Raw genomic sequence first — 23,018 nt, forward strand, 5'->3', positions numbered from 1 at the left:
TGACTGAGTTATTGATTATGTATGCCTTGAAAAAGGTTAACAACACAGGGGAAAATAATAACAATTCATTTTATTGATTTTGATTCTAAATCTCTAGTGAATCAGAGTGGACATGAGATTGTATGAGGTATTGTGGTGCAAACTTGGTTGAGAATTAACTGGTAGGAAGATGTATTGTGATCCAGCTGGTACAACACTGTTTGGAGTTGATAAGGGGTATAATCAATGGATCGCTACAAAGATTCATTAAGATTGACCCAGATCATGTTTGCTCTATCTATCCCTGTTGCCACTAATGGCCTCACTCACAGCCTTGTTTAATGAGGTACTGTTAAAAACCCTAGAATTGAGGTCTAAGCCCACATTGTCATCACTTACATTACATTTCCTTTCATGTTAATTGTCAAGCAATATACCCAGAACAAGTTGTTTCTCCAGTCTTCATGAGTTGAGGTTCCACATTTTAAACGTTCAATACCAGCCCATTGGCACATCGCCAGAGAACACAGGCACTGTTTAGTAGCACTTCATGGCCAGACCGAACCCTGACCAGCTCAGCCCTGTACACACAAATACCATGACTCGGGCAGCACGGGGCCAGAGGCAGTAAGGCCAGGCCTGTGTTAGTCTGTGGGCATGGACATGGCTCTGAGGTTGATTATAGATGCTGGAGAAGGTGCTAGAGAAAGCGTAGCTCTGCGAACATGTCCCCAGGGTCATTACACTTCCTCTGGCACACGCAGGACGTTATCCACTGCATCTTCCAGCGCACGTTGGAGCCGCCCTTGCACTTGAAGTTGACGGTCACCATTTTGGATTTGTTGGGGACGCAACAGCGCTTGTCAGTGCAGATGCCGCAGTAAGTGGGTTTGAAACTCTTGGTGCTGGTGCACCCAGACAGGGTCAGCTTCTCTGCTTTCCGAGCCTGGAACTTGGGCTTACATGTCTTTCCTCTCAGCATCTAGAGGGGAAAAGGGACATAGTTAAATCTTCTCTTGTCATATGATAGGGTTTCTATCAATCTATCATACTTCTGCTCTTCTTTTGTGAGCATACAGTGCCTTTAGAAAGAATTGACACTTCTTGACTTTTTCCACATTTTGTGCTACAAAGTGAAATTAAAATTGATTTGTTAAAGATCTATATCAAAATGGATAAAAACTCATTGTAAAGGCTTTAAACACTGTTTCCCATGCTTGTTCAATGAACCATAAACAATTAATGAACATGCACCTGTGGAACGGTCATTAAGACACTAACAGCTTACAGACGGTAGGCAATTAAGGTCACAGTTATGAAAACTTAGGACACTAAAGAGGCCTTTCTACTGACTCTGAAAAACATCAAAAGAAAGATGCCCAGGGTCCCTGCTCATCTGCGTGAATGTGCCTTAGGCATGCTGCAAGGAGGCATGAGGACTGCAGATGTGGCCAGGGCAATAAGTTGCCATGTCCGTACTGTGAGACACCTAAGACAGCGCTACAGGGAGACAGGATGGACAGCAGATTGCCTTCACAGTGGCAGCCCACGTGTAACAACACCTGCACAGGATCGGTACATCCGAACATCACACCTGCAGGACAGGTACAGGATGGCAACAACTTCCCGAGTTACACCAGGAACGCACAACTCCATCAGTGCTCAGACTGTCCGCAGTAGGCTGAGAGAGGCTGGACTGAGGGCTTGTAGGCCTTTTGTAAGGCAGGTCCTCACCAGACATCACCGGCAACAACGTCGCCTATGGGCACAAACCCACCGTCGCTGGACCAGACAGGACTGGTCAGACTCTTCACTGACGAGTCGCGGTTTTGTCTCACCAGGGGTGATGGTCGGATTTGCGTTTATCTTCGAAGGAATGAGTGTTACACCGAGGCCTGTGCTCTGGAGCGGGATCGATTTGGAGGTGGAGGGTCTGTCGTGGTCTGGGGCGGTGTGTCACAGCATCATCGGACTGAGCTTGTTGTCATTGCAGGCAATCTTAATGCTGTGCGTTACAGGGAAGACATCATCCTCATGTTGTACCCTTCCTGCAGGCTCATCCTGACATGACCCTCCAGCATGATTTCCTGCAAGACAGGAATGTCAGTGTTCTGCCATGGCCAGCGAAGAGCCCGGATCTCAATCCCATTGAGCACGTCTGGGACCTGTTGGATCGGAGGGTGAGGGCTAGGGCCATTCCCCCCAGAAATGTCCGGGAACTTGCAGGTGCCTTGACCCTCCCTTTTGTTCAGGGACACATTTTTCAATTTCTGTTAATCACATGTCTGTGGACCTTGTTCAGTTTGTCTGTTGTTGAATCTTGTTATGTTCATACAAATATTTACACATGTTAAGTTTGCTGAAAATAAACGCAGTTGACAGTGAGAGGACGTTTCTTTTTTTGCTGAGTTTATATACAGTACCAGTCAAATGTTTGGACACAAATGAACTTTTAACAAGGCACACCTGTTAATTGAAATGCATTCCAGGTGATTACCTTATCATGAAGCTGGTTGAGAGAATGCCAAGAGTGTGCAAAGCTGTCATCAAGGCAAAGGGTGGCTACTTAAAATATATTTTGATTTGTTGAACATGATTCCATATGTGTTATTTCATAGTTTTGATGTCTTCACTATTATTCTACAATGTAGAATAGTAAAAATAAAGAAAAACCCTTGAATGAGTAGGTGTGTCTAAACTTTTGACTGGTAATATATATAAATATATTTATCTTGATTAGATAAGTATTCAACCCACTGAGTCAATACATGTTAGAATCACCTTTGGCAGTGATTACAGCTGTGAGTCTCTAAGAGATTTACACACCTTGATTGTACAATATTTGCACATTATCTTTTTTAATTTCTTCAAGCTCTGTCAAGGTGGTTGTTGATCATTGCTAGACAGCCATTTTCAAGTCTTGCCATAGATTTTCAAGACAATTTAAGTCAAACTGTATCTAGCCCCCCCCCAAACCCCCCCCCCCCCCCCCCCCACTTTGCCGGTGATAAACAAAACGTACCCATAACAACAGACACCACCATGCTTGAAAATATGAAGAGTGGTACTCGGTGATGTGTTGTGTTGGATTTGCCCCAAACATAATGCTTTGTATTAAGGACAAAGTTAGTTTAAAAAAAAATTCTGTATTACTTTATTACAAACAGGATGAATGTTTTGGAATGTTTTTTATTCTGTACAGGCTTCCATCTTTTCACTCTGTCATTTAGAGAGTAGCTACAATGTTGTTGATCCATCCTCAATTTTCTCCTATCACAGCCATTAAACTATAACTGTTTTAAAGTCACCGTTGGCCTCGTGGTGAAATCCCTGAGCGGTTTTCTTTCCCTCCGTCAACTGAGTTAGGAAGGACGCCGGTATATTCTTAGTGACTGGGCATATTGATACACCATCCAAAGTGTAATTTATAACTTCACCATGCTCAAAGGGATATTCAATGTCTGCTATTTTACCTATCTACCAATATGTGCCCTACTTTGCAAGGCATTGAAAAACCTGGTTGAATCTATGTCTAAAAGCCACTGCTCGACTGAGGGACCCTACAGATGATTGTATGTGTGGGGTACAGAGATGAGGTAGTCATTTAAAAATCAAGTTAAATACTATTATTGCACATAGAGTGAGTCCATGCAACTTATTATGTGACTTATTAAGCACATTTTTCTCCTTAACTTATTTAGGCTTGCCATAACAAAATGGTTGAATACTTATTGACTCAAGACATTGCAGCTTTTCATTTGTAAACATTTCTAAAAGCATAATACCACTTTGATATTGTGGGGTATTGAGTGTAGGCCAGTGACAATCTAATCCATTTTAAATGCAGGCTGTAACACAACAAAATGTGGAAAAAGTCAAGAGGTGTGAATTCTTTCTGAAGGCACTGTATATAGTAGTTACAAGACCATTGTCATATTTTCAGAATTAGAAATATCACTGGGTGTTGTGGGCGTACAAGTCAGTTATTTAACATTTCACCGATTACCATCAGAACACATCATCTCTCAGAGAGAGCCTGGCTGATCAGTGGTCAGTCACCTGGACGGACTTCATGATGCTCTTCTCACACGGCCGCAGCAGGCAGAGGCGGCGGTCCTTCCTCATCTCACACTTGCCGTTGTCATTTTTGACCCGGACTGAGATACCCAGGCCGCAGGTCTTGGAGCAGGGGCTCCACGGAGTGGTCTGGATCAGGCAATTCTTCTTCCAGGCTAAAGGAGGATCCCTGTAAGCTTTCGGTTTTACAGTATTAAAAGGGCATCGATAGATGAAGGAACCCGCCTGTACGCCGCCATGCTGCTACAGAGCACATACCTGTTCAGAGTGAATCAAGAGCCCTCGGTCCTCAGTCATTCTGCCTGCTAAAGATAATTGGATAACCCAGTTGGAAAGAAATGATCTTTAGGCGGGCCATGATGTCAAGATGGTTTCAATTGCATCTTTGTAAGGTTTGAAGTCAGTGATTGCAAACATATTTGATTTGTGTGTTGGCAATATCAAAAACATCAAGACCTAGTGATGGCTAACCTTTCAGATTCACTAGAAAGCAGGACATTCGTGTTTATCAAGCCAAGCAAAGCGAACATTTACTCAAATATATCAAAGAAGCATCCTTAAAAGAGGCATTGGTGCTTTTGATGGAAAGTGAACTAGAGCTCTCTATGGACCTTTGTGCATGACTGGAACCATCCACCCTACTCCCTCTGTGTGGCTAACCACAGTCAGTCAGCCACACTCCATCCACCCTCCGCACTTCCCAGCCAAAGTAATCAAAACGCCTCCCTCTTTCCATCCTGCTTTTACAGCAATTAGCATTCCAGGGCAGACAAGCTGGCGGTTCTGGCCCTGGTTTTCCCTGTAAACACACACCTGGCATGGCGGCCATGTTTGTTGTGTCCTGCTGGTGTTTTCTGGAGGCACCAGGGGCGCTCTGGAGGCCAGCTGGCAGGGGTGCGTTGCTCCTCAGAGGGGTAGGACCCAGGAGACCAGCGGGCTTCTGGATGAAGGCCGGGGTGCAGCCGATGGCTCCCGCGATGCACGTGCATTTATACAGCGGGCTGGGCTGGAAGGCCTCGCCGTTCTCATAGTGGGCCCCATTCAGGTCACAACCAACTGCCATCAAGTCTACAGAGAAGGAGATGGGGAAACTGAACACGACTTGGTTGACTGGCCTGTGCACTGCTTGCAGCATTCTTCTGGTCTAAGTGTGTTTCTATTAGTGTGGTTGGCCTTGGGGTGTTTGCCTGATTGATATATGTGTGTGACCTAATGGGTTCTTTTCATGATCAAAGAGACCATGGGTAAATGAGTCAACCAATCCCATGGAACTACAGGTTTATGCAAATCTCCAATCCTGGGTGAGTAGCATGAGATTAAAGTATTTAGCTGTAGTACAGTTTCTAGCCAGGTCTTTGAAGTAGCTGAGTCCTATTACACAATCCAGCACCTGCCCCCTCTGAATTTTTTTTTATTGACCTTGAGACATTCAGTCATACATTGACTTTTAACTTATGAATAGCCCGAACGGGTAACATATGAAACGAAAAGTTCACTCACAAGCGCAGACTCCGACCTCATATCGCGGCTGGTCATTAGAGAAGTCGCAGTACATGCCCTTGTGGGGGTCGCAGATGTCCCTCTCGTTGCAGGCCTCTCCTATCTGCCGGGCGCAGCTCTTACAGCAGCCACAGCCGTCCAGCACTGAGCTGACCCCCGGGGCACACTGGGGCTTGGCCCTGCACTTACACGGCCACTGGCACAACTGTTTCCTCTCCAACATGGCCTTGCCTCCTCGCGGACCAGATAGCTGCCCACCATGGTTCTGAGCCCTGCATAGAGACTGGAGGGAAGGAAGGAAGGACAGGGTTCTTAAATGTAACCTATATTTAACTAGGCAAGTCAGTTAAGAACAAAGTCTTATTTACAATGACGGCCTACACCGGCCAAACCCGGACGACGCTGGGCCAATTGTGCCCCGCCCTATGGGACTCCCAATCACGGTCGGTTGTGATACAGCCTGGAATTGAACCAGGGTGTCTGTAGTGACGCCTCAAGTCCTGAGATGTAGTGCCTTAGACCGCTGCGCCACTCAGGATCCCCATGTGGTGCAGTGGTAAAAGACCACTGCTTGGGAGGTGGAATTAACAGGCTAACGATTTACTTTGATTACATAGCCATAATGCATTCATTACACGTCTATAAGCATTTCATTAACTTGCTTTAACAGGTCCTAACCACATTGTTAAATGTTAATAATTAATAAACTATATCATTCGCATATTAGTATACATTGTGTGTATAAGGTAGTTGTTGTGAATTTGTTTGATTACTTGTTAGATTTTATTGCATAGTCGAAACTAGAAGCACAAGCATTTCACTACACTCGCATTAACATCTGCTAACCATGTGTATGTGACCAATAAAATTTGATTTGATTTAATCTATAGTGCATTCATGTCATGCTATGCAAGAGCTCATATTTAGGTATCTTAATAGATGCATAATTGCAATGACACCGTAGTGGGCTTCTGCCATACCAGTGTTAGTGAATATGCCTAAAGGCCAAGCTAGGGCTGTGACGGTCATGTAATTTTGTCAGCCGGTTATTGTCATGCAAAAGACTTGCCGGTCTCACACCATACACGTGGCCTGCGGTTGTGAGGCCAGTTGGACGTACTGCCCCCCTTTAGACAGACACACACTTTTTGCTCTCAGAACAGACTCAATTCATTGGGGCATGTGTCGAAAGCGTTCCACAGGAATGCTGGCATATGTTGACTCCAATGCTTCCCACAGTTGTGTCAAGGACCATTCTTGATACACACAGGAAACCCAGCAGCATTGCAGTTCTTGACACGAAGTGGGGCGCCTGGCACCTACTACCATACCCCGGTAAAAAGCAGATTTTTTGTCTTGCCCATTCATCCTCTGAATACGCACATACACAGTCCATGTCTCAATTGTCTCAAGGCTTAAAAATCAATTTTTAACTTGTCTCCTCCCCTTCATCTACACTGATTGAAGTGGATTTAAAAACTGACATCAATAAGGGATCATAGCTTTCACCTGGATTCACCTGGTCTCACTCTAGGTCCTATTTTGTATACTCAGTGCCTTCGGAAAGTATTCAGACCCCTTGACTTTTTCCACATTTTGTTAGGTTTCAGACTTATTCTAAAATTGATTAACTACCCTATAATGACAAAGCGATAACAGGGTTTTAGAATTTTTTTGCAAATTTATTTAAAAAATAACAGAACACAAATACCTTATTTACATAAGTATTCAGACCCTTTGCAATCAGACTCAAAATAAATTGAGCTCAGGTGCATCCTGTTTCCATTGATCATCCTTGAGATGTTTCGACAACTTGATTGGAGTCCACCTGTGTTAAATTTATTTGATTGGACATGATATGGAAAGGCACATGCCTGTCTATATAAGGTCCCACAGTTGGCAGTGCATGTCAGAGCAAAAACCAAGCCATGATTTCGAAGGAAATTCCCGTAGAGCTCCGAGACAGGATTGTGTCAAGGCACAGATCTGGGGAAGGGTACCAAAACATTTGTGCAGCATTGAAGGTCCTCAAGAACACAGTGACCTCCATCATTCTTAAGTGGAAGAAGTTTGAAACCAGCAAGACTCTTCCTAGACCTGGCTGGCTGCCCGGCCAAACTGAGCAATCTGGGGAGCAGGGCCCTGGTCAGGGAGGTGACCAAGAACCCGATGGTCACTCTGACAGACCTCCAGAGTTCCTCTGTAGAGATGGGAGAACCTTCCAGAAGGACAACCATCTCTGCAGCACTCCACCAATAAGGCCTTTATGGTAGAGTGGCCAGACGAAAGCCACTCTTCAGTAAAAGGCACATGACAGCCCGCTTGGAGTTTGCCAAATGGCACCAAAAGGACTCAGACCATGAGAAACAAGATTCTCTGGTCTGATGAAACGAAGATGGAACTCTTTGGCCTAAATACCAAGCGTCACATCTGGAGGAAACCTGGCACCATCCCTACGGTGAAGCATGGTGGTGAAAGCATCATGCTGTGGGGATGTTTTTCCTGGGAGACTAGTCAGGATCGAGGCATAAATGAACGGAGGAAAGTACAAAAAGATCCTTGATGAAAACCTGCTCCAGAGCACTCAGCCCTCAGATTGGGGTGACAGTTCACCTTCCAACAGTACAACGACCCTAAGCACACAGCCAAGATAACACAGGAGTGGCTTCGGGACAAGTCTCTGAATGTCTTTGGGTGGCCCAGCCAGAGCCTGGACTTGAACCCAATCGAACATCTCTGGAGAGACCTGAAAATAGCTGTGCAGCGACACTCCCCATCCAACCTGACAGCGCTTGAGAGGATCTGCATAGAATAATGAGGGAAACTCCCCAAATATAGGTGTGCCAAGCTTGTAGTGTCATACCCAAGAAGACTTGAGGCTGTAATAGCTGCCAAAGTTGCTTCAACAAAGTACTGAGTAAAGGGTCTGAATACTTATGTAAATGTGATATTTCAGTTTTAAAAAATGTATACATTTGCAAACATTTCTAAAAACCAGTTTTTGCTCTGTGATTATGGGGTATTGTGTGTAGATCGATGAGGGGAAACAATTGAATCTCTTTTAGAATAAGGCTGTAACAACAAAATGTGGAAAAAGTCACTTTCTGAATGCACAGTAGGCTGTCACCTGGAAGTGATGTCACTGACCTCATCCTCTTCTCTGCAGTCAAAACAAAAGCAACAGCTTGATGATTAACGTGTTTACATTATGCCAGGTGCTTAGCTAGCTACATTAGTAGCCAAGTAAGGGGGGGGGACACCTTGTGTTAATACATTTTACTCACTAATAATTATTGCTATGAGTCTGAAATGGGGAATTGAATTTGAATGTTTGAATATGAATCTATTTAAGAAAAGTCAAACTGAAAAATGTCAATAGTAAGATTCTTCGGCAATGTCCTCCGCAATTGTTTTCTCTACTACATCTGGAAAATGTAAATAAAATGTTCATATTTCCTTTAACAATCAGTGGTGTCCGTATACTTTTTTTAAATAAGTGAGGCATGTTTATAAATGCTTTATAAATCGGAAAATAGCAATGACAGTACAATGACTGCATAGAATTCATAGACCTTATAATGTTGGTGTTATAGATCAGAGTGGCAAACTTCACAGGTATGCTGGCTTCACATGCTCGTGAGAAATAGGAAACTGGGGGGTGGTAAGTCAGACATGATTGTGTTCAAGTGCTTTTGAAGTCGGAACATTTTAGCTAGCTTGATAAAGTTGCTAACAATAAAGTTAGATAGCTTGCTTAACAATATGGTCAGACTAGCAACATTATCCATATTGATACGGTTGTATTGTCAAACTTATTTGTTGTTATTTTTTGGTTGAAAATTTGAAAAAGTCCGTGGTAAAATGTCACAACTCAGCAAATCGGGTGACAACATTTTCTCCGTTTCCCACTTTTAATTCCGACTTGGAGGAGCATTCAAGTGAAATTTGAGCTTCGGCTAACTCTGATAGCACGTGAACGCGGCATTAATTACCATGAAGTGCTTAGCTATCAATGCATTATGAATGAGAAAATAGATTTGACTTAACTTTGACTGAATAGAATTCATACATAGACCCTTCATGTGTGCGTTATAAACCAGTTTGGCCAATTTAGGTCTAATTATGATGTGGGGGAGGGCTGTTACAGTTTTTTTCACTTGGGTGCAATTTTCACAAGTGCGTGGTACATTTTCACAACTCTAAGCAAAAATCTAAACATCAAAATGGTTTCAAAACTAAGCAAATTATTTTGCTGAGTACAGCAAACAAATCCACAAAGTCACTTCTTCACTGCACCAAATCACTTTCAATTTGGATACATATTCAATCTAAGTATCTGCTTTTCAAAATCAACTTTACTTTTGATATGATTTTCTTGTAATTTGTTAACAATACAATTGACTATCACTTAATCAAACTACTCAAAACGAATAACTACTGAACCAAATGATGTAGTGCCTAGTTAACGTATATAGTTTATTAAATGCTGAACACTGTACAATTCTCTAAATGTATAAATTGGACATTAAGTTATGTTGGAATGTAAAACCAAATCATATATGGATGTGGCTGTAAATACTACTTCATTATTCTCCATTGCTTCAATAGGACAAAGTGGAAAGAGTCACTCTGTGCTACCCTTTGGAATTATAGTGTAGTGTACAATGCACTGCTGAAATACTTGGGTTGTATATAACAATATATTCTATTCATTATATACATTTTATTGATACACTGTATGCCGACAGGCAATATTGTATCAGTTGACAAGTCGCATAGAAAGGTGATCTTGTACAATGTTGCATGGGGCAGAAATGGCATACAAAACCCATATTTCTGACGATTTGTCCTATGTATGTACTGTAAAAGGACAATGAAACTGTAAGACATACATATTTCTCAACATGCTCACAACCTGCCATTGCATACAAATTATTTTAAAAATGTCAAGTAATCGTGAAATACTGTATGGAAAATGATACCATCTACTATTGTTTAAATTCAGCACTTCAAAAAGAACAGTTTTGAAATGTGTATCTTGTATTTTTTGCTATTGGATTCAATGGTAGTTTATATGACTTAAATGGTGAGCCTTTCATTATTTGATGCATTGGTGACTAAACTAAATGTTCTCGTGGTATTTCACGGAAAACGTAGATTTTGCATGAATGACTCATGGGTGAATGCACAATCGAAGGTTCTGCACGTAAGATTGGGGGCATTACAAGTCTTAACAGTTTTGTACTTAAGAGTTTTTAAAATATACCACTTCCATCTGAAAAAAATGCCAAAGTGATTGAAAATAATTCTAATGAGTTATATTATGACCCTCAACTACACGAATTGATCGTAACATTTTTACAGACGATTCAACCCTGTGGGGATAATAATGCACCATTGACCTCCGTGAGAAGAAGGTAAGTCACGGGGCTATAGGTGGGTAGGTTGTTTAGCAACAAAACCGACTTGTGCGCCACCATTGGGCAAAACAGGCAGGGTTGGCTTATTGTTGACAACATGTAAACTATATTTAGTCTCCAAATATTTCTTGAAAACATAAGTACATTTGCACGATGAGCACTTGTTGTCTCTCAAATACATCGTTACAGTTGTTTGTTCGCTAGCTAGCGAATGTTAGCCATGTTAGCATTGACATGAAATCAGCCAAAACGCCTCAAAACAAGACGTATCACGAACTACATAAAACTAGCTGAAATAAGCCACCTACGATTCTTGTCATTGTTGCTAGCTATCTGACCGTTCAGAATCATAACAACGCACGGCGTCCGGTACCATCGATGCGCACGCATCATTTTCGTGATGTCAGCCCACCCGTGTATATATTTTGGCGTACTGACTAACATTGGTATACAGAAGCACCCTTTTATAGAAAATAAAAACAACTGCCATAATGATGACACTACACTTTCATTGTAATGATGCATCTACTGTATTAAGATATTAAATATTGGTTATTGCATAGCATGACATGAATCTGCTATAGATATGCTATGGATGTACTTTATTAACCTTTAATAATGGGACCTGTTATAAAATGATAATGAAATGCTTATAGACGTGTAATACTGTAAATGTGTTATGGATATGTAGTCAAAGATAATCGTTACCCAATAGGTAACAAAGCCTGCGATTGTGTTGCCTTATGTGACTTCATATAGTTTTGCCTTTGGTAAATTCTTGGTAAAGTTTAAAGTTCACCAAGAAGTCACCTAAGGTAGAACATTCACAACAGTCAAGAGGCTACGAACAAGGATAAAAAGATAACAACACCAAAACAATGCAGGACTAGTAACATGGTGTTCTTACAAAAGTATCAACAAATTCCATTAACGAATTATAAAAATCGATCTTAGGCCAAAAAAATCTATAAATTATATCAGTATTAATAGTGATAGAATTCAGATTGCCATTTTGATACACACAACATATCATACATGCCTGATGTGTAAATTGCTTTACAATCTTTGTCTTTTTCATTCCAGAATCAGCAATGACTTCTTATTAATCTAGAAATAGCCATGTTTATGTCGACATAGAGCCCTCGAAAAAATCTCTTCCGCCCTCAGACGTAAACAAGTAGCTCCTTTGTACATTAGCAGTAAGTCGCAGTATTTAGGTCAGTTTAACTGGGAGCAATTCATTTCTGTTCCAACATATGGAAATTCTATAGCACAGATTTAAAATGTATTATATAAAAATTTACAACTCTATGGAAGAAGGGAGCGAGTCAATGGAATGCCCATTGATTATGATTAGGACTGCAAATGGATGATATATTATTGGAAACTTTCTAAATTTACCAGTAAACTACTGGAATTTTGGTAACTTTCAAGGAATGTATGGAATTGTATCAGATGACATATTGGCCCTTTTTGGTACTTCAGATTATCATTATCAACTGACTTGCTGTTAAGTCTAGGGCTGATTTCAAGGTTTTACTGTTAACCTACAAAGCATTGCATGGACTTGCTCCTACCATCTCTCTGATTTGGTCCTGCCATACATATCTACACATGTGCCATGGTCACAAGACGCAGGCCTCCTTATTGTCCCAGAATTTCTAAGCAAACAGGTGGAGTTGGGGATTTCTCCTATAGAGCTCCATTTTTATGGAATGGTCTGCCGATCCATGTGAGAGACGCAGACTCGGTCTCTCAACCTTTAAGTCCTTACTGAAGACTCAACTCTTCTGTAGGTCCTACGATTGAGTGTAGTCAGTCCCAGGGGTGCGAAAGTGAACGGCAAGGCACTGGAGTGACGAACCACCCTTGCTGTTTTTGCCTAGCCGGCTCTCCCCTCGCCACGTGGATTCTCTGCCTCTGACCCTATTACGGGGGGCTCCCATGCCATCCCTAGGGCGCATCACGACATGCCAGGCTTTATTTGCTATACTCGACTTGAGCCACTGACGTGATCTTTCTGTCTGGTTTTGTACCCCCCTCGGGCTCGTACAGTAAAGGAGATCTTTGTGGGCTTTACTCTGTTTTGTCTCAGGGTAGTAAGTTAGTGGTCTGTTGATTTCCCTTTGGTGGTGTGGGGGCTGTGCTTTGGCAAAGTGAGTGTGGGGGGCAAGGGTCTGTCTGTCCTATCTGGTGCACTGTGTGACCTCAAAACTTTCCTGTCCTTTCTGGTGTCCCATGTGATCTTAGACATGCTCTTTATGACAATAAAAACGGAGATATGGACAAGGGCAAAGTACCCCGTTTTTGCAATCCTGGAAAACCGTTGTAAACCAAAAATATTTCCCCAACCCCTGATTACAATCTCAACTCTTTTCTCTACTCTTTTCTCTACTAAATGGCCGTACTCTTATAATTTTACCCGGCACAGCCAGAAGAGGACTGGACACCCCTCGGAGGCTGGTTCCTCTCTAGGTTTCTTCCTAGGTTCCAGCCTTTCTAAGGAGTTTTTCGTAGCCACTGTGCTTCATCTGCATTGCTTACTCTTTGGGGTTTTAGGCTGGGTATCTGTATAGCAATTTGTGACAACTGTTGTTGTAAAACGGGCTTTATAAAATACATTTGATTGATTGGTTATGCCAAAAATTGGAATCCTTTCTACCAGGTTTACAGAATGCGCTCATTTCAAAAGCACAGCGAACCTCATACCTCTTGCCCTCTTTTGCCAGGAACGTCTTTTAAAAAGTGACGTAAAGGGAACCCTTTTGACTGCGACTTTACTGTGACGTTACCTCACTCAGCAAGCCTCAGTAGTAATTCCCTGCCACTGTAGAATTAGCCACTCATTCAAAACAAAACCTTGAATCAAGTTGTAAATATAAAATAAGGCCAAGAAAACACTTTCACTCAGATAACATTAACCTAGAAAGTAACGTAAGTTCCCCATATTGTAAGGTGTGAATAACATCTGTTCAACTGATGCCTTACTTTGAGATCAACCCTACCACCTTTCTCTATGGTTTGTTGTCAACACCTTTTCCTGGTTCTCCCTAGAAAGCAGGTGTTGAGTATCACATCAAGCCTGGTCCTATCAGAGACCGCAGAGACACAACTCATCACTATTGTTAAGAGAAAAGGAAAGTCGCAGCTCTTACCTGTTGAGCTAGAATGACCAGTAGCAAAGAGCAGAGCGGAGATAGCATCTTTTAAGTACCCAGGTTTGGGTGAACTCTGGGAGCTTGAGAACGAAAGAGTGGGAAGGAGGGATAGCGACCAAGAGAGAAGGAGGGGGAATGGGAAAGAGAGAGATCGAGGGAGCTGACCTGGTGGAGAGGCACAAAGCACCCCTCTGTCTCCTTCAAGCACACCTTTCTTTGGCTTACTGATCCAAAGGAGAAATATTTAACTTCATAACTTCTGGTATGCTCGTAGACCTCCAAGTTCGGCCCACTTGTTTATCCCCCAGTCTGTAGATCTATTGGCTAACACAAGCACATTCATATTGGATTCATCTGTGCTTTATTCTCAAACCTTGTAGCTTTCAGTTAAAACGTATTTGAAACCACACTATACTGACACATTTTAGATGAACATGTTTACACTACACTCATACTCTAAAGATAGACAGTATATGTGAATTAATTTATATAGAAGTGATATTCTCAAGCAGGAGTGGACAGGGTTTTTCGGCTTCGTGTGGTGCTGGGCATGTCCTTGTTTTGGTGGACCTGGATATATTTGAGGTAACATTCCTTAATTATTTACACTGTGTAAAGAGGTCCGTCTCACAGCCAGTAACCTACCTCCTACCCCTAACACAACAATCTACTACTACAGTTACAGATAATAACAGGTTATTGATCGTTTTTTGCTACAATTTACTGTGGTATAAGCATATTATTTAGAATTTTTGAAATCACTTTTTGAATGAAAATAATCCAATCAAAAATGGTTATAAAACCGTAATCATTCGTTTAAATGTAGTGCTCATCTGAGATACTGTAGAGTAGGTTATGATCATTCTCTCTGTAAAAACACCAGGAAGTCATTTTAATTTTGGACATCTTTTCCCAGTTATTCCCACGCATAATAGAGAGACACTTGATCATATACAAATGTGACTATATACATTATCATGTTTTAGTCAAATATTATATCTGTTTGGGATTCTGAAAATGTCCCAGTTCTTCCATGGCCTGCATACTCACCAGACATGTCACCCATTGACCATGTTTGGGATGCTCTGGGTCGACGTGTGACAGTGTTTTCTAGTTCCCGGCAATATCCAGCAACTTCACACAGACATTGGTTTTCTGATCCACGGCCCTACCTTTTTTTTTAAAGATATCTGTGACCAACAGATGCATATCTGTATTCCCAGTCATGTGAAATCCATAGATTAGGGCCTAATCAATTTATTAAAATTGACTGATTTCCTTATATGAACTGTAACTAAGTCATATCTTTGAAGTTGTTGTATGTTGTGTTTATATTTTTGTTCAGTATAGTATGCCCTAATGTTCCCTTCTGACTGGGTGTGTGTGTAGTAGTAGTAGTAGTAGGTGTGGTAGTAGTAGTAATGGTAGTGGTAATAGTAGTTTCTATAAAGGGTTGGTCAAAACAAGCATTGTGATTGGTTAAAATGTTGTAAGCGGTGCACATTTTTTTTGTTGACAACGGGTAGGCCTATGACGCATAAATAGGCTACTTGTTTACTGTTCTATCTGAGAAATCACTGGATCCACTGACTCATCTTCCCAGCCAGGTAATCCATAAACTCGATGTCCACTGTAAAAAAAAAAGCATCTAAACATTATTTCCCCTTGCTTGTATACTAGCATTTGGTTTGCAACAGCAGGGATTTAAACACATGTTGCTGTCTGCTTCTACGGCCTTTGCAACATTTTGAAATGCGATTTCCACCAGCCCAAAGAGAATCAACATGTCTGGACAAAACATACAGCTTTTCTATGACAGGCAAAATCATGCATACTTCATCTCAATAGAGTAACAGTTCAAATGAAACAAAATGCAGCTGGTTTGCTGTCTCTCCAGCATCAGTTTGAAGGGATTGTGTTAGCTGTGTAGTTTGCTAGCTAGCAAGGGAGAAGAGCCTGCAAAGCAACGATCTTTGTTTGGCATAGCAACGTGCCAATGGAACAAACCTCAATGGAACAAACGACCAGTAGGCTTGGCTGGCAACGGTGACAATCGAACAAATGACCAGTCGGCTTGGCTTGCAACTCAAGATTTGTGTTGGGACAACAGTATATACTTCTTGAGGGATGAAATAGTAACCTATGAATACATTTTAAAATAATGTTGTTTATTTCATTGTAGTAAAGCAATTTTACACCCGACGTTGTGGTAAACAACTGTTTTTCACGACTCTGCTGCGGTCGTAGATACGAGGCAGAGCCGAGTACCGACTAGTCATTTGTTCGTTCTCTCATGTACAATTGCTTTAACAATGCCCGAGGATCAACTCTGGGCTTCAAATACTACTCATATTACAGAGCAAGCGGTAAAGCTTCATATGACACCAATGTTTGATTTGTATCGCATACAGAAGTAGTCGAGAGGCACGAGTACACTGAATAATAGGTCAAGGTTTTCGAAGCATTAGACCTCATTAGACTTTATGCCCCTTAAAAGCTGATAATGCACTGTCTAGGCAGAGAATATTGTCAAACTGAGTTATACTTCATTGTTGCTGTACATTGAGAGGTGATGTTGTGTCACTGTGTTGCACCGTAAGCCGCGCCCAAACAAAACACCAATGATTTGGATGTTTAAATTGTACTAGTCTCATTTGCTATATTTCAGTGCTATATGTCAGTGTTTAGTAACCCTTTAATAAGATATTCCATCCACCAGACAGGTATGGCATATCAAGAAGCTGATTAAACAGCATGATCATTACACAGATGCACCTTGTGCTGGGGGCATTAATAGGCCACTCTGAAATATGCAGTTTTGTCATGCAACACAATGCCACAGATGTCTCAAGTTTCGAGGGAGCGTGCAATTGGCATACTGACTGCAGGAATGTCCACCAGAGCTTTTGCCAGAGAATTTAATGTTAATTTCTCTACTACAGTTGAAGTCGGAACTTTACATACACCTTAGCCAAATACATTTAAACTCAGTTTTACAATTCCTGACATTTAATCCAAGTAAAAATTCAGGATCACCACTTTATTTTAAAAATGTGAAATGCCTGAATAATAGTAGAGAGAATTATTTATTTCAGCTTTTATTTCTTTCATCACATTCCCAGTGGGTCAGAAGTTTACCTACACTCAATTAGTATTTGGAAGCATTGCCTTTAAATTGTTTAACTTGGGTCAAATGTTTTGGGTAGCCTTCCACATTTTTCCACAATAAGTTGGGTGAATTTTGGTCCATTCCTCCTGACAGAGCTGGTGTAACTGAGTCAGGTTTGTAGGCCTCCTTGCTCGCACACGCTTTCTCAGTTCTGCCCACAATTTTTCTATGAGATTGAGATCAGGGCTTTGTGATGGCCACTCCAATACCTTGACTTTGTTGTCCTTAAGCCGTTTTGCCACAACTTTGGAAGTATGCTTGGAGTCATTGTCCATTTGGAAGACCCATTTGCAACCAAGCTTTAACTTCCTGACTGATGTCTTGAGATGTTGCTTCAATATATCCAGATAATTTTCCTCCCTCATGATGCCATCTATTTTGTGAAGTGAACCAGTCCCTCCTGCAGCAAAGCACCCCCACAACATGATGCTGCCACCCCCGTGCTTCACGGTTGGAATGGTGTTTTTCGGCTTGCAAGCCTCCTCCATTTTCCTCAAACATAACGATGGCCAAACAGTTCTGTTTTTGTTTCATCAGACCAGAGGACATATCTCCAAAAAGTACGATCTTTGTCCCCATGTGCTGTTGCAAACCGTAGTCTGGCTTTTTTATGGCGATTCTGGAGCAGTGGCTTCTTCCTTGCTGAGCGACCTTTCAGGTTATGTTTTCAGGTTAGGACTTGTTTTACTGTGGATACAGATAATTTTGTACCTTTACTTTTGTATACTGTCCTCCAGCATCCTCACAAGGTCCTTTGCTGTTGTTCTGGGGTTGATTTGCACTTTTCGTACCAAAGTACGTTCATCTCTAGGAGACAGAACGCGTCTCCTTCCTGAGTGGTATGACGGCTGCGTGGTCCCATGGTGTTTATACTTGCGTACTATTGTTTGTACAGATGAATGTGGTACCTTCAGGCATTTGGAAATTGCTCCCAAGGATGAACCAGACTTGTGGAGGTCTACAATATTTTTTCTGAGGTCTTGGCTGATTTCTTTCGATTTTCCCATGATGTCAAGCAAAGAGGCACTGAGTTTGAAGGTAGGCCTTGAAATACATCCACAGGTACACCTCCAATTGGCTCAAATGATATCAATTAGCCTATCAGAAGCTTCTAAAGCCATGACATAAGTTTCTGGAATTTTCCAAGCTGTTTAAATGCACAGTCATTTTAGTGTATGTAAACTTCGGACCCACTGGAACTGTGATACAGTGAATTATAAGTGAAATAATCTGTCTGTAAACAATTGTTGGAAAAATGACTTGTGTCATGCACAAAGTAGATGTCCTAACCGACTTGCCAAAACTATAGTTTGTTAACAAGAAATTTGTAGAGTGGTTGAAAAACGAGTTTTGATGACTCCAATCTAAGTATATGTAAACTTCCGACTTAAACTGTATAAGCCCCCTCCAACTTTGTTTTAGAGAATTTGGCAGTACGTCCAACCGGCCTTACAACCACAGACCACATGTATGACGTTGTGTGGGCGAGCGGTTTGCTGATGTCAACGTTGTAAACATATGGTGGTAAACATAACGTTGTTCCCCATGGTGGTGGTGGGGTATGGGCAGGCATAAGCTACAGACAATGAACACAATTGCATTTTATCAATGGCAATTTGAATGTATAGATATACCGTGATGAGATCCCGAGGCCCATTGTCGTACCATTCATCCGCCGCCATCACTTCATGTTTCAGCATGATAATGCACAGCCCCATGTCACAACGATCTGTACACAATTGCTGGAAGCTGAAAATGTCCCAGTTCTTCCATGGCTTGCATACTCACCAGACATGTCACCCATTGAGCATGTTTTGGATGCTCTGGATCGATGTGTAGAATGACTGTGTGTTCCAGTTCCCGCCAATATCCAGCAACTTCACACAACTATTGAAGAGGAGTGGGACAACATTCCACAGGCCACAATCAACAGCCTGATCAACTGCGAAGGAGATGTGTCGCACTGCATGATGCAAATCTGTATTCCCAGCCATGTGAAATCCATACATTAGGGCCTAACAAATTTATTTCAATTGATTGATTTCCTTATATGAACTGTAACTCAGTAAAATCGTAGAAATTGTTGCATGTTGCGTTTATACTTGCCTAGTTAATTAAAGGTTAAATAAATAAAAATGCAAATTACAAAATACCTTTGTTCAGTATAGATGCGGAGATTAACTGACAGTCAGACGTCCTGATATTGACAGACAGACAGACAGACAGACAGACAGACAGACAGACAGACAGACAGACAGACAGACAGACAGACAGACAGACAGACAGACAGACAGACAGACAGACAGACAGACAGACAGACAGACAGAGACAGGCCCCAGTGGATGTGGGGGCACAAGCTGCTGATGTGTCCCCCTTCCTCTTGTGCCGCACGCAAGGATGGGGTCTGTGGACAGGATACTGGGCTTGGGACGTAGGTGCTGAGGTAGGCATCACACACACAAACACATACATGTATTAGTTTCTTAATGAAGTGGTGGAGGGGCCTGTGGTATCCTGACACACTAACACACACAGTCTCTCTCTCTCTCTCTCTTTTTCCCACACACACCCACACACACACTGATCTGGAATGCAGCCACTCGTTCAGGCAAGACTCCCTTCTAGGAATGATCTCTCCAAGAGTAGCATGTATTGATTAAAAGGTAAAGCAATAGCCAAAGTTATTTTTCATAATATCCGTACATAATGGTTATTTTTACTTTTCATCCAACATATTCATATCATGGGGTTATGAAAGTGTTTCTCTTATGGCCAGTGCATGACAGCAAAACTTTCCGAAGGTCTTTGAAATAGTAACCCTGCCGACAGTTTTGTAGCTGCCTGTTGCATAAAATATACTTCTCCTACCACAAGGGGGCACACAGAACAATCAGAGGGAATCCTATATCACAAACAGGAATTTGTGCCAGAGCTTCTTTCATGAACCCCATTGTGCAGTAAATGTCTCTGGTTCAAACTGAGTAGTTATTTTTACTTTCACTCTCGTCTTAAATATACTACCTGATGTCTTGGACTTGACAGTTACAGCGCAATTATTCACACTTCTGTTTCCGCCGTTGGTGATCGCTAAAAGCTATTTAACAAAAAATGTAGGTGAGACCTCTCTGAGTGCTTTAATAAACATTGAAACAGAGGGCCACCTCCTCTTCCTCTCAAGAGCCATCTCTGACAGGTCCCATAGACAGGGGGGCCCTGGGGGACATTCCTGTCCAAAGCTGTGTTCTCAGCTCAGCCACTCATAAATTACCCACCCACACACCTTTCACATGATCTCACACTAAAACGGAGTAGAGTAACTGCCATTGCCAGTTACTCAAAGTGGTTTCCGTTATAGAAACCATCTGTGGTTAAGAATATGTTGGACTGAAGAAGTAACAGCATGCTTCAACAGAAGTGTAACGCATCTTCACATAATGAGGCTTATGAAAGGTTGTAAGATTGGTTGTTTATCTGATTCGCTTAGATTTGAGGAATTATGCAAATAAATTGCAAACGTCAAGGAATGTTCACATGTCAATCTTGCTGTAGTGGAAACAAAGACTGCTCTCAAGGCAGGTCTGCCGGTTTTGACTACCGGTTTTTGATGGTTTGTAAACAGATGTATTGTTTTATGGATATGACATACACTTACATCAGGGATGGGCAACGTTGATGGGGGTGGGGGCCACAAAAAATCTGAACTCATCATGGGGGGCCACAGTGGCTCACGGGTCTGCGTACTCACATCCATACCCACACATGGAGTAGAGGGAAATGGTTGCAGTTTTTAATATGATATCTGTGGGAGAGGGGGGGACCCCGGTCGTTAATTCAACCATGATTACTATAAGTTTAGATAGCTGGCCGCTAGACTAATTTACCTATCTAAAAAATGTTAGCTGGCATGGGCTAATTGAGTGACTGTCAGTGACTGACATAACAAGAGAAAAACTGCTGATGCACAACCAAATTTTGAAATTGCACCTTGTGTATTCTACTATTCTAACCCTCAAAAACATATATATATTTTTTTCTTTGGAAATTGATCCGAGGGCCATTCCTGATTTACATTATTAGTAGTTATCCTTGAAACACACCATTCAAAGAATCTGCATTAAACCTATATCAGACTAGAGCAGATTACAGCCTACTGCCTAGTGCCCACCACGCCAAGTCTGTGACAGCCATTCCCTGGCCCGCCTGTTTTCCACTTTACTACGGTTTTTATTCCTGTCCGGTGATATCATGCCGTTGCCTGCATTATCCAGCCCACTCTAAGATGTAGTTTCCATTATGAAATCCCCACGTTACCCTTGAACAGCTGGCAGAATGTTCTGCTTCTCCTCTCCATGACAGACGCATGAGGGAGGCCGCTTACTTCTATCCACCCGCTTCCAGAGCCAGTTTTTTATCCAACCAGAGACTGGGCCGACCGAAGCTCGGAGGTGGCGGCGGACACGCGCACCCGACGAGGTAAGAAGAAACGACTACCAGAGGCAGAGGGACCCACGGGACTGAGTGTCTTCAATGTATCAAGCAAGATATTGAGCCCTGCCCATGTCTCCTTGCTTAATAAAGTGTTATATTTTGTGCCTACAACTCAGTGCAACGATTTCGATGTTAAGGTAGACATGTTTAAGTTTTTAACAAAACATCTGTTTAAGGGGTATACTTTATCTCCCCTAATCGTGATATTTCCACTGAACATGTAGGTTGCTCACCTGCACATACCCCGACTCCTTTTAGAAGTACGAGTTATTTTGTACCTCCATACAATCGCAATCACTCTAATGAGACATTTTGCAGACTCGTTCAATAATATGTTGTTCATCTCCTCAAGAACAAACAGGAGTACATATCTTTCCATAATTTACCTAAGGATGAAAAACAAGCATTGCTTGATTTACAGTCCGATGCGTCAGTCCTTACCCGCCCTGTTGATAAGGGTGGGTCAGTTGTACTCTTGGATAGGACTGTTTATGTAGACAACTGCTTGACAACACCTTTTACAAGAAACTCAGAAGTGACCCCACTTCCCAATTTCAGAAGACCATCTTTACTGTCCTAGATGGGAATTTAAGTTCTGGTCAGATAACCAAAAAAGAACACAACTTTTTGTCTATTCAACACCCTAAAATTGCTACTTTCTATACTTTGCCGAAATGACACAAGAATGTTACAAAACCTCCAGGGCGCCCTATTGTAGCGGGCATTGATGCAGTAACGGCCCCTCTATCGACTTTTTTATTAGACCACTCGCATAACAGCTCCCCGCCTTTGTAAAGGACACCAGCATTATGATCTCTATTATTGAATCTCTTGATCCTCTCCCTGATAATACTTTGTTAGTTACTTTTGACGTTGAGTAGTTATACACGAATATTTCACACGAGGGCGGTATTGAAGCTATGGAACATTTTCTTCTGCAACGTGACCCTAATGAACTACCTTCCAGTGCATGCATTATAAGATTGGCTGAAATAGTACTCACACACACACAACTACTTCATGTTTCTAAATGATTTCTTTATTCAGACGAAGGGTACTGCTATGGGATCCCCCATGTCTCCTAACTATGCTAATTTGTATGTAGGTTACATGGAGAAACAGTCCATTTTCAATCCTCTCAAAAATGTTTTCTTGCCTAAGATCATTATTTGGAAACGGTATATTGATATTTTTGTTCTGTGGAGGGGTGATGCAAAACAGCTCCAG

General features: G+C 41.9%; 1 protein-coding gene across 2 annotated transcripts; it reads right to left on the bottom strand.

Annotated features, from left to right (window-relative positions):
* Window positions 1-51: 51 nt before the first annotated feature.
* On the bottom strand, window positions 52-14,407 carry ccn6 (cellular communication network factor 6). 2 transcript variants are annotated; one of them, XM_082976803.1, is made up of 5 exons: window positions 14,132-14,407; window positions 5,557-5,839; window positions 4,870-5,124; window positions 4,039-4,211; window positions 52-961 (listed from the first exon to the last, which is right to left on the bottom strand). In XM_082976803.1, exons 1-5 carry the CDS (start codon window positions 14,177-14,179, stop codon window positions 680-682), a joined length of 1,041 nt encoding a protein of 346 aa, XP_082832929.1. In that variant the 5' UTR covers window positions 14,180-14,407; the 3' UTR covers window positions 52-679. The 2 variants fall into 2 exon arrangements, with proteins under 2 accessions (XP_082832929.1, XP_014060485.1); XM_014205010.3 differs by having other exon boundaries at window positions 4,039-4,232; window positions 14,132-14,400.
* Window positions 14,408-23,018: the final 8,611 nt, after the last annotated feature.

This window comes from Salmo salar, chromosome 06 (genome assembly GCF_965601325.2).
Source record: "Salmo salar chromosome 06, fSalSal1, whole genome shotgun sequence".
Lineage (NCBI taxonomy): Eukaryota > Metazoa > Chordata > Actinopteri > Salmoniformes > Salmonidae > Salmo > Salmo salar.

Bases quoted from the DNA above. Each gene is read 5' to 3' on its own strand.
- ccn6 (XM_014205010.3), bottom strand. From the start codon at position 14,179: ATGCTATCTCCGCTCTGCTCTTTGCTACTGGTCATTCTAGCTCAACAG. The intron at 5,125-5,556 runs GTGAGTGAACTT...CCTTCTCTGTAG, and splicing joins TGAGGTCGGAGTCTGCGCTT to ACTTGATGGCAGTTGGTTGT. The intron at 962-4,038 runs GTGACTGACCAC...TTTCCCCTCTAG, and splicing joins GCATCATGAAGTCCGTCCAG to ATGCTGAGAGGAAAGACATG.